General features: G+C 42.0%; 1 protein-coding gene across 3 annotated transcripts in view; it reads right to left on the reverse strand.

Moving 5' to 3' along the window:
- Window positions 1-4,243: 4,243 nt before the first annotated feature.
- Window positions 4,244-14,579, reverse strand: part of LOC146655663 (ATP-binding cassette sub-family C member 2-like) — a 49,524-nt gene continuing 39,188 nt past the window's right edge. For 2 of the 3 annotated variants that reach the window (XM_085428161.1, XM_085428162.1), the window contains exons 23-32: window positions 13,494-13,648; window positions 11,267-11,422; window positions 10,963-11,162; window positions 10,730-10,856; window positions 10,512-10,613; window positions 9,517-9,660; window positions 6,955-7,113; window positions 6,702-6,868; window positions 6,291-6,485; window positions 4,244-5,271 (exon numbers count right to left, since the gene is read on the reverse strand). In XM_085428161.1, the coding sequence (XP_085284287.1) occupies window positions 5,142-5,271; window positions 6,291-6,485; window positions 6,702-6,868; window positions 6,955-7,113; window positions 9,517-9,660; window positions 10,512-10,613; window positions 10,730-10,856; window positions 10,963-11,162; window positions 11,267-11,422; window positions 13,494-13,648 (1,535 nt within the window). In that variant the 3' untranslated portion in view covers window positions 4,244-5,141. Of the gene's footprint in view, window positions 5,272-6,290; window positions 6,486-6,701; window positions 6,869-6,954; window positions 7,114-7,387; window positions 8,832-9,516; window positions 9,661-10,511; window positions 10,614-10,729; window positions 10,857-10,962; window positions 11,163-11,266; window positions 11,423-13,493; window positions 13,649-14,579 lie in introns of those variants that run through there. The other variant, XM_085428163.1, reaches the window with a different exon arrangement.

The following is a 14,579-nucleotide window of genomic DNA, read 5'->3' on the forward strand; positions in this document are numbered from 1 at the left end:
GACCGAAAGTGTTACTGATGGGAATCTACAGCATCTTGAGCTGAATTAAGACTTCAGAAGTCTTAATCTTACTCTTAAATCCCCCAAATTATTATCTAAAATATACAGAACACTTTCTAAATTAGATGAATCAATATCCCTTCCTACTGCAAAGTGGGAAGCAGATTTATCAGTCAACCTAGACCAAAACTTCTGGTCTCAGATTTGCTTAAAAACTTTTAAATTAATTAAAAATCCCAGTCTGCAATTAATACAATACAAAATACTTCATAGAGTGCACTATACAGGTCATCGGATGTTCAAGATGGGCTTTACATCTTCCAACAACTGCTCACACTGTCAAGGCAATACACCAGACAATTACATCCACGCTCTTTGGTTCTGTCCACCAGTGCAAAAGTTTTGGCGCGAGATATGTGAAGACTTATCAAAATGTCTGAAATGTAACATTCCAACCTCCCCCTTAGTGTGTTTGTTGGGCAGCTTAGATAATGTCACTTCAGAAAAGAATATCGCCCATATGATCTTCACTGCCCTATGCATAGCCAAGAAAACAGTCCTCATGAACTGGAAAAATAAAAATAATCTTAATTCTAACCAATATAGAAATTATCTATTAGATTACATTAGTCTTGACACAGCCTCTGCCACCACATCAGATCAATTGCTCTGGGCCCCTTTTATCAGCTCCATCACCTAGTGGGGGTGGGGGGTCATAGTTTGGTCCCGCCTTCACTGTTGTGATTGGTGAGGGGGTAGGGACAGGCTTAGGGCGTCGGGGGGTTCCCCGGAGGCATCTTCCTTGGGGGGCTCAACCCGGGGTAGCGGTCACGTCCGGTTGAGGGCTCTGTTGGCTCTCAGGTGACTGTTTCCTCGCGGCTGCGTGCAGCGGGGCTAGGGGAGGGTCTGTGCTGACGGACGTGGGTTACTGACCTGGCAACCTGGCTGCCCCTGGATGGGTCCGGGATGGGCGTGAGGTTCTGGGGGTGCTCCGTCTCTGGGCGGGGGCCCGGGCCGGGCCTCGGGGGCTCGGGTCCTGGTTGGTGTGTTGCCGGGGTTGTGGGCGGGTGGGTGCATGGGGGCCCGGCCCTGGAGCAGGGTGCCGCCGGTGCATCGAGCCGCCTGGGGGGCTCTTCAACTGGTGGGGGGGATGGTCACATCTGGCAGGAGCTTTCTTCTCTCAGGAACTCTCTGCAGGAGGGGGAGATACAGGAGAGGTGGAGGAAGATCTCAGCCTGGGCGTTTACAGTCTTATGTAGTCTGGAAGATGTGTGGTTGGTGGGGTGGGTGCAGTTTTCTCTGTGGTGGGGTTGGGTGGACTGTCCAGGGCTCTGTGGAGCCGGGGGGCGCTACTGCACTGGGCCCCGGTCTGATGGGCCTGGGCCCCCCTTCCCTGGCGGGTCGCGGAGGGTGGGAGTGCCTACTGGGGTCAGCGGGGGAGCTGGCCCCAGGGAGGGGTTACCTGCCCCTCCCTTCCTTCCCTCCCCATCTCCAGCTGCCTCCCTCTTCCCGCTCCTCCACAACCACCCACACATGCAGGGCCTTGGAGTGGGGGTATGTCACCAGGGTGCAGAGGAGGCTACCCCCCCCCCTGTCCCCTTCTGGCTGCCTCTGCCTCAATTTTATCCCACATCTTAGACATTCACATTATTCACACTCTCATTACACATACATATAGGATCTTGGGGGTGGGCACAATCACGGAGTCCAAATCACCATCAGGGTGTATACCTCACCCCTGACGTCGTTGCCCACCTCTCAATTTTAAATACACTTAGTCATTGAGGGTTAGCAGGAGGGACTATGCGCTTACCTGCTGCTCCTTGGCAGGTAGCTCCATGCCCTCCTGGGTTTTAATTGCACCTTAGAACACATATGCATCAACACTACAATGAGCGGGTGGAGGGAGGTTTGGAGTCTTCTCCCACCCCCATTCTCTGCGGCCTGCTGGAGCGGGAGGGCTAGTAGGAGGAGTTGGCCGTCCGACTGCGGTCTGGGGTGTGGGGCCTCCCTGCTGCTGCGGAGTCGGGGTGGTCTGCCTCTCCCCACCGCAGGGAAAAGGGTAACACCACCTGGGTCTGGGTGCAATTCCCCCCTCCAGGGGCAAGGGTACCTAGACCCGGATTGTAGAGTACGCTTGGGGAGTGTGATTGTGTGTACAGCGTCTCTTTATGTCTGTCTCCACGTTGGTTGAGTGTGGAGTGAGTGCATATGAGAGCATGAGGGTGGGAATGGATGTTTGTGTCTGTGTGTGCCTGTATGTCTGTGTCTATATGTCAGGTTGGGTATCAGACGCCACCTCTCTGGGGACACCTCAGGCCCTCCAAGGTTTGGAGGCCTATCTCCACCCATCACCACTTCCCCTGCCGGTGGCGGACTCCCTCAGGTGTCGGTGTGTTGGTGGTTCTTTGTGTCTGGGGGTGGGCGTCCGGGTACACACCGGCTCACTCCCTGGCGGCCGCTTGTCGGGGCCTGGGGCCCGCTCGGGCCCCCTTTGGAGGTGGGGTGCCCCCGGCCTCTCGGCCTAGGGCTCGGTCACTCAGGCGCAGCTGGGGGCCGGCGGAGCTCACGGGCGCGTCACTGCAACCCCCCTGGCTTCTGCTCCGCGGCTGCTGAGTGAGCCCTCATCTGGGACTCTCCTCAGCTCTTACTGGAACAGTGGCGCGGCTGCCCCTCTGTTGGTCTTCCATGGTCTTTTGTGTTCTGGGGGCCTCTGGATGTCTGGAGTTTTGATCTCCTCCATACCCGCTTCACACCCTGGAGGACGGGGCTGAGGCCCCCCCACACTCCCTAGCAGATCATTACATGGAGAAACCTTTGGAATGCAAGCATGCTGATCCACACAGGTATGCACACATGGGTATTCACAGACGCGGACTAAAGCTTTCTTGGCTGCTGCCTCAAAGCACACTGTGCGCTGTCTATCTTGCGTGCTGCACAATATTGTTTATTACTTAGTAAATACTGATATCTATGACTAGCTAGTTTATTGTGATGGTGCTTTGTTTTCTCTATTATTATGTTGCTCTTTGTTGTTTGCTGTCTCCTCTGTTTGTTTGTTTGTTTGTTTTTTTTTTTGTTTTTTTTTCTCCATACAGGTGACCCAGGAGTTTTGTGTTTTTTTTTTTTTTTTTTTTTTTTTGTCTCTCTTCCCCCCCCTTCTCACCGTCTCTTCTCCCCTTTGGTTTTCTTTCTTTCTCTCCCCCTCTCTCTCTCATTCATTCCCCCTGTCCTATTTATTTAAAAAAAAAAAAAAAAAAAATGACAAAGGATGAACTGAAGCTCTGCCATCACGTAATGTCGCATACTGCTGTTTCTGATGTCATTTAGAAAAAAAAAAAAAAAAAAAAACTTCAGAAGTCATTCATCATGTCGAATGACCAGCGGATAAACTCTCAGGTTGGTAATAAATGTACTACATGTATAAGAACAAGCGTCATGTTAACAAATGATAGCCGTAAGGTAACTTTTATGCTTATTGTAGCTGCTAGCTAAAAACGCTAATTTAGCGTAGTTTGCCCTGAATTCAGCTTTGACAAAACAAATATGATCGACTGTTTCTAGTAGAATTCCAAAGTTGTCATCTTGTACCCTCTCAGAGTACCCCCTCTGTATGCTTACAGAGACCCCTACAGTAGGGAAACATGCAAAACAGTGCATATATACAATTTAGTGATGATCATTTTCAAACCATAAATTCAATTTCAAATTAGACTAATTCAAATTCAGTTTTCAAAAGCATTTATTCAAGTTACAATTCAGATTCAATCTGAGCAATTCAAATTTAACTTATTCAAATTCAGTTTATGATGGCACAGATTTCTGCCCATACAAACGTCCCTTTGTAAGTTACACCTCAGAGTGACATTTTTGGTTGCTGTCAACAAGATTCTGGAGTAATTATGGCTGGATATTTGACCATCTTCTGGACAGAATTGGTAGAGTTTAAATGGGTGAGTTTCCTAGCATAGACCCGGTTTTAAGTGTAATCCACAAATTTTCAGTAAGGTTGAGGTTAGGGTTGGGAAGACCATTCCCGAAGCCTAATATTAGCCTGTTTTATCCATTCCAAAGCCAGTTTTAATAGATGGATGTAAATGGATGCAGAGGCCTGATGAACAGACTAATAACATTGTATCAAAAAAGAGGTTTTTTTAAATTAAAACCAGTTAAGCATGATTTCAGAAAGAAATTTTATTTTTTACACAAAATGCGTTACATTTACAATATGGTTTTCCTATGTTGTTCCCTATAGATACGACACGTATGTCAGTTTTGCTGCGAGATCGATCAACTTTAGACCAGACAACAAACGACGGAGGCTCCGGAAAAGTGCTATCAAACGATGAGTTTATTAACAGCCCGGAGAAAACATCAACATATGTCTTCTGACCAAAATGCATGTTGTGGATACTTATAAAGCAGTGGGGTACACGCCCCCCCATGGCGTCAATGACAGATTAGAATAGGTTCCAGACCTTAGTCACAGTTAATCGTACATCTTTTAATAGCTATAAGCAGACATAGAACTTCTCTTTTCTATAACACCTTCCATACAAGGTAATCTTAAGCCCTCAGGGTCTCTGAGGCTAATTATTGACTCTGCTCATCTGTTACCAAGTAGAATAAAATGCAACAGGTTTGCAACAAGAAGCTGGAAACATTGGGGCCTCTGCTCAGGCCTATTCCTAGATTATATGTATTATATGTACTGTAAGCATGCATTGCAGTTATCCTTCTATGTTCTAGTTTCCCTCAGCATGTATCACCTGGACAGTCACGCCAGTGAAGCTTAAGACCCTTAATGAACTGAACATCAACTCTAACCAAGCACATTCATGCATTGTGTATAAAATGAACTCAACCTGTAAAAATAGAAAGGTCAATGTGATGACAAACATATTCAATGCAATTTTTATAAACCCTGCAGGAAATATTACCGATAAATGATACTGTAAAACATGTTATTAATACATTCTTCATAAGGCAGATTATATGGTAGCAATAAAAGAATCTCTGAATCCCAACAGTTTCTTTACATAAAAGTAAAATCCAGTCTTCACAATGTAACCTACAAATAAAACACATACACAGAAAATTGTGGCCCTAAATCTTCCCTAAAAAAACAGTATAAGTAGAGATTATAAATTTGTGCTGCTTTCTGGTGTTATCCCAGCATCCCTTGCCATGGCGTAGAAATGACCTTCATTTTCAAGCAGGTTGCTCGGCGAATCAAATTCCACTATTTTTCCAACATCAAGCACCATTACCCTGTTAGACACACAGGATTTAATAGTAGCCCACTGAGAAATGTCCATACTGTGTGGCTTTGGCAGCCCCAGCTTAAAAGTGAAAACTGATGTGTAAATATTTGTGCTGTCTCTGTGAACAGTTAACTCAGGGGAGATACAACAGACACCGGAGGGAAAGGGTACGCTCATTATTCTAAGGAATCAAAGTTTAAAGGGTTACACAAATAGTGCTGCCTTTTATTACAAGGTTGAGGTCAGGGCCAATCTGTTGTACTGCTAGTTGTTCACTTTTATAATGTCCTGCTAAACTGGCAGAACTATCTAGCATATACCCATTTAAAGATTCATTGAATCCAAGTGAAGTTACTAGTGATGTAACTTCACTTGATGTAACGCCAAAGTATAAACCAAAACAGAACAGAAATGGAAAGCAAAATCTAAGTAATGAAAAGAACACACAGAAGACCTACAAATGCACAGTATCAGATAGTCAGCTCAACATCTTAGCCAAAATAAAGTAACTTACAGTAAAGTAAGTTTAGGTTCAAGTCCAAGTGTTAAAACTACTAATGGAAAACAGAGTCAGTACCCCTTGGTCTAGATCATTTGGTCAAATATTACTCTCATGTATGATTAGGGGTGGGTTTAAAAAATTGATTTCCCAATTCAAATCGATTTTAATTTGAATAATGCGATATCGATTCAGTAAATCCTGAAATCTGTTTTTTAATATAAATGTATTTTCCAGAAACACCAGCTTAAAACTTACCAAACTATTTCAGCAATCGCCATACAGCTAAACTAGGGTAAATGGATACCACGAAAAGATGTAAACACAAAGCAAGATCCAACGGCACGTACATGTACATGCTGTTGGGTGCTGAAAGCCGATATCTCATAGATTCTGAAACTACATGTTTTGTCAATCTCCGACCAAAATTCACTGAACCAGCAGCAAAACAAGACCAAATTTAAGCTTCATGTCAGAAAAACATCGTCATGAATTCCAAAAATGTTAAGGGAAAAGGTATAACTCACCTAGAGCTGTCCATGATACTGTGCAGGCGGTGGGCGATGGTAAGCACTGTGCAGTCTGAGAACTCTTTGCGGATGGTGTTCTGAATCAGGTTGTCTGTCTCCAGGTCAACAGCTGCTGTGGCTTCATCCAGAATTAGGATACGTGACTTTCTCAGGAGAGCTCGGGCCAGACACAGCAGCTGCCTCTGCCCAACACTGGAAAGATTGTATTAAAGTATTGATATCTTAAGAGGGTTTTTGTAGCGCAAAAGAAAAAAGTAAACCACAAATGACACTCATGTGTTCAAATACAATTAGGGTTTATGTAAGTTTTGCAGAACATTACATAAGGTTTAGAATAACGAACTGTACAAAACTTATACTTATATATAACTTATACCCAGAGGCCGTATTGTTAATTTTATTACCCACCTGAGGTTTTCTCCTCCCTCTGCCACTTTATGCTGTAATCCTTCCTGCAGCCCTGATACATAGCTCTTTAGATGAGAGAGCTCCAGCACTCTCCAAATCTCCTCATCGCTGAACTTGTCAAATGGATCCAGGTTCATCCTCAGTGACCCCGAGAACAAAACGGGATCCTGTGCACACGGGATTACAAATATCAGTGTACTTTTAGAAATATCAAACTCTTTGACAAGGTTATTGTTTATATTTATGTGTATACCTGTGGTATAATTGTGAGTCTGTGTCTCAGGTCGTGCAGGCCTATTGTAGCAATATCTACATCATCAATGAGGATGCGACCTTCAGCAGCTTCAATAATTCTAAACAGGCAGTTGGTAAGACTTGATTTCCCAGCTCCTGTGCGACCAACAATACCGATCTGAATGCAGTGAGAGAAAACACATAAGATCAAAATAACAGCTGGCACATATTTGGAAAAAAAAAAAAAATCTACACACTTTTCTTTCTGGATATAAATTGTATTTAACAGTATAGCAATAAATAATGCAATAATAAGCAAATATACTCAGTCTGTACTTAGTTTGTAAAAGATCTTAGACATTTCAGTAATGTTACAGAAAGAAGCAACATTTTTCAGAGGTAGCAGATATTTTACAGTGCTTATAGTCATCACTGCTATTGACAGTAATTCCGTGATATATGTTATTGCAATGCAGACAGTCTTTACTCAGTTTTACTTTGACACCAATATTTCAAAGTTGTCAGTGTTTGAGCTTACTCCAATCCATTGGGGACTCTGTTGTCCTATTGGGAGACTTCAGTGCACACGTGGGGAACAACAGGGGGACCTGGAGGGGCGTGACTGGGAGGAACAGCCTCCCGGATCTGAACCCGAGCGGTGTTTTGTTGTTGGACTTCTGTGCAAACCAGTGCATGTAGCACCAGGATGCTTTAGGCCACAGGTTGATGATTGATTTTGTAATTGTATTACCAGACCTGTGGCCATATGTTCTGGACACTCAGATAAAGAGAGGGGCTGAGCTGTCAGCTGATCACCATCTGATGGTGAGTTGGATCAGGTGGCGGAGGAGGATGCTGGACAGGCCTGGTGCACCTAAATGTATACTTAGGGTGTGCTGAGAATTGCTTAGCAGAGGCCCCAGTCTGCGAGATCTTCAACGCACACCAAACAACTTCTTGGTGGCAGAGCCCCTGGGGTGGATGAGGTATGCCCTGAGTTCCTGAAGGCTCTAGATATTGTAGGGCTGTCCTGGTTGACACACCTCTACAGTGTTGCGTGGACATCAGGGGCGGTACCTCTGGATTGATAGATGGTTCCCATTTTTAAGAAGGGGGACCGGAGGGTTTATTTCAGTTATGGGGGATCACACTCCTCAGCCTCCCCGGGAAAGTCTATGCCAGGGTGCTGGAAAGAAGGGTCTGTCTGTTAGTCGAACCTCGGATACAGGAGGAACCATGTGGTTTTCGTCCTGGTTGTCGAACACAGGACCAGCTCTTTATCCTCTCAAGGATACTTGAGTGTGCGTGGGAGTTTTCCCAACCAGTCTACATGTGTTTTGTGGACGTGGAGAAGGCATTCGACCGTGTCCCTTGGAGTGTCCTGTGCTCCAGGAGTATGAGATCCTTGGCCCATTGCTACGGGCCATTCAATCCTTATACAACCATTGCAAGAGCTTGGCCGCATAGCCGGCAATGTCAGGCTCGTTCTTGTTTGGTGATGGGCTCTGCCAGGGCTGCTCTTCTGTTCATAAATTTTATGGATAGAATTTCTAGGCGCAGCCAAGTGACGGAAGGCTTTCACTTGGGTGGTCTCAGAATCTCATCTCTGCTTTTTGCAGATGATGTGGTTCTGTTGGCTTCATCGGGTAATGGCCTCCAGCTCGCACTGGAACAGTTTGCAGCCGAGTGTGAAGCGGTGGGAATGAAAATCAGCACCTCCAAATCTGAGGCCATGGTCCTCAGCAAGAAAGCAAAGACCCAGGAAACCATGGAGAGATTATATCTCTTGGCTGGCCTGGAAATGCCTTGGTGTTCCCCTGGATAAGCTAGAGGAGGTGACTAGGTAGAGGGAGGTCTGGGCTTCTCTGCTTAGGCTGCTGGCCCCGCGAATCGGTCCTGGATAAGCACAAGAAGATGGATGGATGGATGGATGTATTGATAGCAATGCTGAATATTCCGGCCTAGCAAAAAAAAAAGTTTGGGAACAACTGCCCATAGACTAGTTACATGTTTACATATCACAGCTGATTATAATATACAGTAATACACAAACTGATAGTTCACATTATTTTACAGTTTAATTATATGTAATTACTGTCAACACAGATTGATCTGTGGCATCTTTCTTGAGTAATTGATTAATAGATTGGTCTATAAAACATAAAAAAAAACCCCCAAACAATAGAATGTCAATGTCTTACAGCACAAAGTCCAAATTACAAATTTCAACATAATAGCTTTTCTAAACTCAAATAAAAAATGATGTGCAGGTCTGTATCTGGAAGCTACATTTTAGATACAGTTGGCCAATGTCAGCCAGCAGAAAGCTTGCACACGTTGTTAATAGTTAACCTTTTAAATTAAAAAATAGTGGTACAATTTTATATATTATGGATTTTTCAATGAGGGAGAAAAAATCTTCCCAATGATTTAATGTCCATCCAATTTTTTTCTTTTTCTTTTTTAGCAGTGCATGCTTTTGTATCTTTGGTGAATATATCAGATACAGTAAAACCTATAACTTTTACAGGAACTTTATACATATATGGAGACTCTCCCTCTCACGCTCACACACACACACCTTCTCAGTGCTGTTGATGTCACAAGTGATTCCATGCAGCACTAAATCCAATTCAGGTCTGTAACGGACTTTGTAGTTCTCAAAATGCACTCTTCCTGCCTCTGGCCACATCTGTGGAGGTCGAGTGTCAGTTACCCAGTCAGCCTGTAACAACAGAAAAAGAAGCAGAACGCATGTGTAATATAATACAAAAGCTATCAAATTGAGCTAAGTTAGCTCTTTTATATGTTGTGCATTAATATTCAAACCAAGATAAATAAGAAACAAAATTATACAGACGCCATACATACAGACATGCACACATTACACCACTAAAATAAAGGAAAAAAAGAAAACTTAAAAAGACGTCACACTTGGTAAAAAATTAAATAGCTCAAATGAAAATATGCAACCAAGATTAACAATCAAGGCCAAGTGTACATGTGCAATGTTATATTCTAAATCAGATTAAATTCAGTATGAACAGCATGATGGGATGTGCTAATCATTGGAGCTCTGGTGCCATTATGAATAAACAACCCAACTCAAATATAACAGGTGGAGTTCAAACATGTGAAATCAAAAGTCAGTGAAACATAAAATTAAATTGTTGCATCAAAATCCTGTTTGTTTGACAATTATCTGAACTATTATCGGTAGTATGTTAAGAAACAGTGGAGAAACAGCAGCTGGGAATAAAAGTATTATCACTGTACAGTGAGCAAACACGGCAGTTGATGTCGCACACAAGCGTATTAGATTCCTGTTGAACTGTTACAGTTACAATAAACTCACAGCCTGTAGAAATCTTAAAATTCATGTCCTATTTAAGAAAACGGTAGATTTTGATTCAACCAAAATATAAATAATGTCATATGGCAGCATGGTAGTTAGCACCCACACACCCTATGGTAGCTGGGATAGGCTCCAGCACCCCCGTGACCCAGATAAGGATAGACTGAAGAGAATGGATGAATGGATAAATAATGTCTTGCTCACAAAGTATTTCTACATGCCTCGTTCTTAAGCTGAGTGTATTCGTTCACTCTCTCCACAGCTACAATATTGGTCTCCAGCGCTGAGGTCGTCATCACCAGCCAGTTGAGGGTCTGGGTTACCTGCAGAACCCCAACAGGAGAGAGGTCTGTGTTTACATTATTTCTGCATTTTATTAATATCACACATATAAAAACTGATGAAATAAGGATAAATTCTGAGTGTTTTTGTGACTGACATTAAGGGCATATGATACAGATAGGCCAACCACATTACTGTCAATAGAATCTCTGGAAATGACAGCAAACAGAGCAGCAAAAAACACCACCAGGTTTCCAACAAACTCCAGACGTATGGCCAGCCATCTGTCAAGAAAACAAACCCCACAAATATGCACACAAACAAATTTTAGGGTCTCATCATTTAGCATCACATGCTTATCTGTATTTGGTACACTGTTCAATGTCTGACCTGTCAGACACGATCCGCAGATAGATACTTTTGAGGTTCTCATCTATAGTTACTTCATTGTGTTTAAGAAACCTTTCTTGATGCTTGTAGGCTCTTATCACTGACAGGCCGGACACCGTCTCACCAAAGTGAGAGTATATCGGTGAGCGAGACACCGAGTCCAGCCGGCGCAGCTGTCTTGAAGCGGCAATATAAAAGCGCTGGGTGTAGAGAGAAAGACAAAACAAAATCAGTTTGCATTTCATATTATAGGAAAGTTAGGGTAGCTTTTTTTTACATATCTTCTTTACCTTGTTTAGCTTACCTGTACAAAGAAATAGATCAGGGCCAGAGGAATGATAACTATGGCAAAGAAAGGAGTTGCCATGCAGATGACAAATACGGTCCCCAGTACAGACATCAGACACAGAAGGCAGGAGCGCAAGGAAGCAGGAATGGCCTCATCTATGGTAAAAATGTCCTTTGGGATAATATTTGGAGAGTTAGTATTTATTAAAGTCACAGGACAATTTTATTTATAGTGCACATAAAAACATAAAAAGTACATAATTAGCAAAATTATAAGTGTAAATAATACTAGAAGAATGAAGTCAATTATAAAAGCTAAAGTCAGGATATTGGAGAAAATGTCAATGATAAGTCATGGATGTTCCTCAGTGACTAAACACTTTTAAAGTTTTGAGTTATTCCAAAGATTATAGCTGAGTCAAAGAATATAGTCTTACAGCCACTCTAAAGACTTAATAATTTAATAATTAATTATTAGTCCATTAAGACCCTTTGGCTGTTATAAGTAGGATTTGAGGATACAAGAGAAATTAGCTCCTTCTTCCCTTTTTCCACAAGTGGCTGAATTTAGTAGCAGCAGCAAGCAGAGACAACAGCACTACAACCATATTACTGCATTACAGCAAATTGTTTTGATTTGCTACTGTGTAAATAAAATAAAATAAAATTGATCAGTATATTGATTTCATATGTTGTGTTTATACACCACTCTGCATTTAATTATTAATTATTATTAATCTCTGGCTCTCTTCCGCATTATGTCTTTGACTCGTCTCCCTTCTTTCACCCCCAAACAGACGGCGTCTCTGAGTCTAGTTCTGCCAGAAGTTTCTTCCTGTTAAAAGGACGTTTTTCATTCCAACTGTCACCAAGTACTGACTCATAGGGAGTCATCTGATTGTTTGAGGGGTTTTTCTCGATTGTGGTAAGATCTTTACTATTACAATATAATGTACCTTTAGTGACTGTTACTGTGTGTCAGCACTAGATAAATGAAATTTAACTGAACTGTATACTTGAGGAGGCAATTGGGAAGAAAGCCTCTTTAAAGAAAGACTTAAAGAACGAACAGTTTCTTTACATTTCCAAGCTACAGATTTTGCATAGGTGCATGGACTCCATTAGAGGTTTGATGGTTGATAACTTTCTTCGACTTAATGAGGTGAAAACTGAAGTCCTTGTTTGTGCTCCTAAAAAAATTTGTACCTAGGGTTATGGAAAACTCAGGGTCACGTTCTACATTTGCCAAACCTTTTATCAGGAACCTTGGTGTAACTTTTGACTCAGCTCTGACTTTGGACATTCATGCTAAATCTCTGGTCCACTCCTGATTTTATCACTTGAGAAATATTGCTAAGCTGAGTCCCATTGTATCACACTCAGAACTGGAAACTGTCATACATGCATTTGTTTCATCTTGTTTGGAGTACTGTATTTCTTTGTTCACTTGTCTATGGAAAGCTTCTTTGGAGCATCTGTAAGTTGTTCAGAACGCTGCTGTAAAGCTTCTGACCAAGACTTCTAAGTTCTCCCGTGCCACATGCCTGCTGAACCAGCTGCACTGGCTCCCTATTAAATTCACTTTAAGATTAAGATTATGACTCTGACGTTCAGGGCCCTGCATGGAAAAGCACCAACATATATCAGTGATCTTTTACATCTATACATGCTCAGAAGGTCCCTGAGGTCATGTGATAGGGCTTGCTGGTTGTCCATTATACGAGGCTGAAAACAAAGGGCGACAGAGCTTTAGTAACTGTGGCCCCCAGACTGTGGAACTCTCTTCCTTTGAACTTGAGATCTGTGGACTCAGTGGTCTCTTTTTAAAAAACAGCTAAAAACTCATCTTTCTAAACTTGCTTGATTTTTGTTTTTATGTTTTAGCTTCTCTGTGAAGCACTTTGTGATATTTATCTTGAAATATGCTATACAAATAAAATTATACATACTTTTACTTTACTTTAACAATTTTAAGAATATTTAGGGTTGTATTCAAACATTTAAGCTAAAGTGGGGAAAAAATAAATAATACAAGTAGATATACAACTTGCAGCAAACACAAATAAAAGCTTTTTTAATGTTAAATTTAATGTTTAGTTTTTTAATTTTTAGCACTGTTATTTTAGAAATGACATTAAAAACTAGTTATACTTTGTATTTGTAATCATACAAGCCACAAGAAGATAAAATAAATATTAAAATTCATGAAAAGAATCCTTAAAAAGTGAACTACAAGACCCTACCTTTGCAAAGCGGTTGATCACTCTTCCAATAGGTGTAGTGTCAAAGAAAACCATAGGAACTCGCAGGATGTTGTTAAGAAGTCGTGAATGCAGGATACGAGATGCATCAATGGAAGCATTGGCTAGGAGCAGTGTGCCAAAGAACACAAAGAGGCCTGCAATAAAAACAAGAACGTTTCTAAATAATAGAACTACATTTTTAACAAAGACAAATCCACTGTGGACAGAACCTTGAACTTACAGTAACACTCGGGTGTGCTTTTCCCTGCCTACTGATATAGAATGGCTGTTATTATTATTACAAAATAATAATAGGGCAATAATGACAGAAGAAATTGTATTTAACTTTTTTCATATTCAATTCTTATTTTTATGGGGAAAAAATAGTTCAATCAGCAATATATGCTCTGCATGTAAAGCTGAGTTCAAGCTGAACCAAGGTCCAAATTGACAGTCTTGATTCTTTGTCCTTAATTTACAATATAAAGCAGCTGGAATAAAACATATACAGTGGGGCAAAAAAGTATTTAGTCAGCCACCGATTGTGCAAGTTCCCCCACTTAAAATGATGACAGAGGTCAGTAATTTGCACCAGAGGTACACTTCAACTGTGAGAGACAGAATGTGAAAAAAAAAAATCCATGAATTCACATGGTAGGATTTGTAAAGAATTTATTCGTAAATCAGGGTGGAAAATAAGTATTTGGTCACCTCAAACAAGGAAAATCTCTGGCTCTCACAGACCTGTAACGTCTTTTGTTAGAAGCTTTTCTGTCCCCCACTCGTTACCTGTATGAATGGCACCTGTTTGAACTCATCATCTGTATAAAAGACACCTGTCCACAGCCTCAAACAGTCAGACTCCAAACTCCGCCATGGCCAAGACCAAAGAGCTTTCGAAGGACACCAGGAAAAGTATTGTAGACCTGCACCAGACTGGGAAGAGTGAATCTACAATAGGCAAGCAGCTTGGTGTGAAAAAATCAACTGTGGGAGCAATCATCAGAAAATGGAAGACATACAAGACCACTGATAATCTCCCTCGATCTGGGGCTCCACGCAAGATCTCATCCCGTGGGGTCAAAA

The sequence above is a fragment of the Rhamphochromis longiceps genome, linkage group LG13 (assembly GCF_057381845.1).
Source record: "Rhamphochromis longiceps isolate RC_006_pf linkage group LG13, R_longiceps_female_GT1.1, whole genome shotgun sequence".
NCBI lineage: Eukaryota > Metazoa > Chordata > Actinopteri > Cichliformes > Cichlidae > Rhamphochromis > Rhamphochromis longiceps.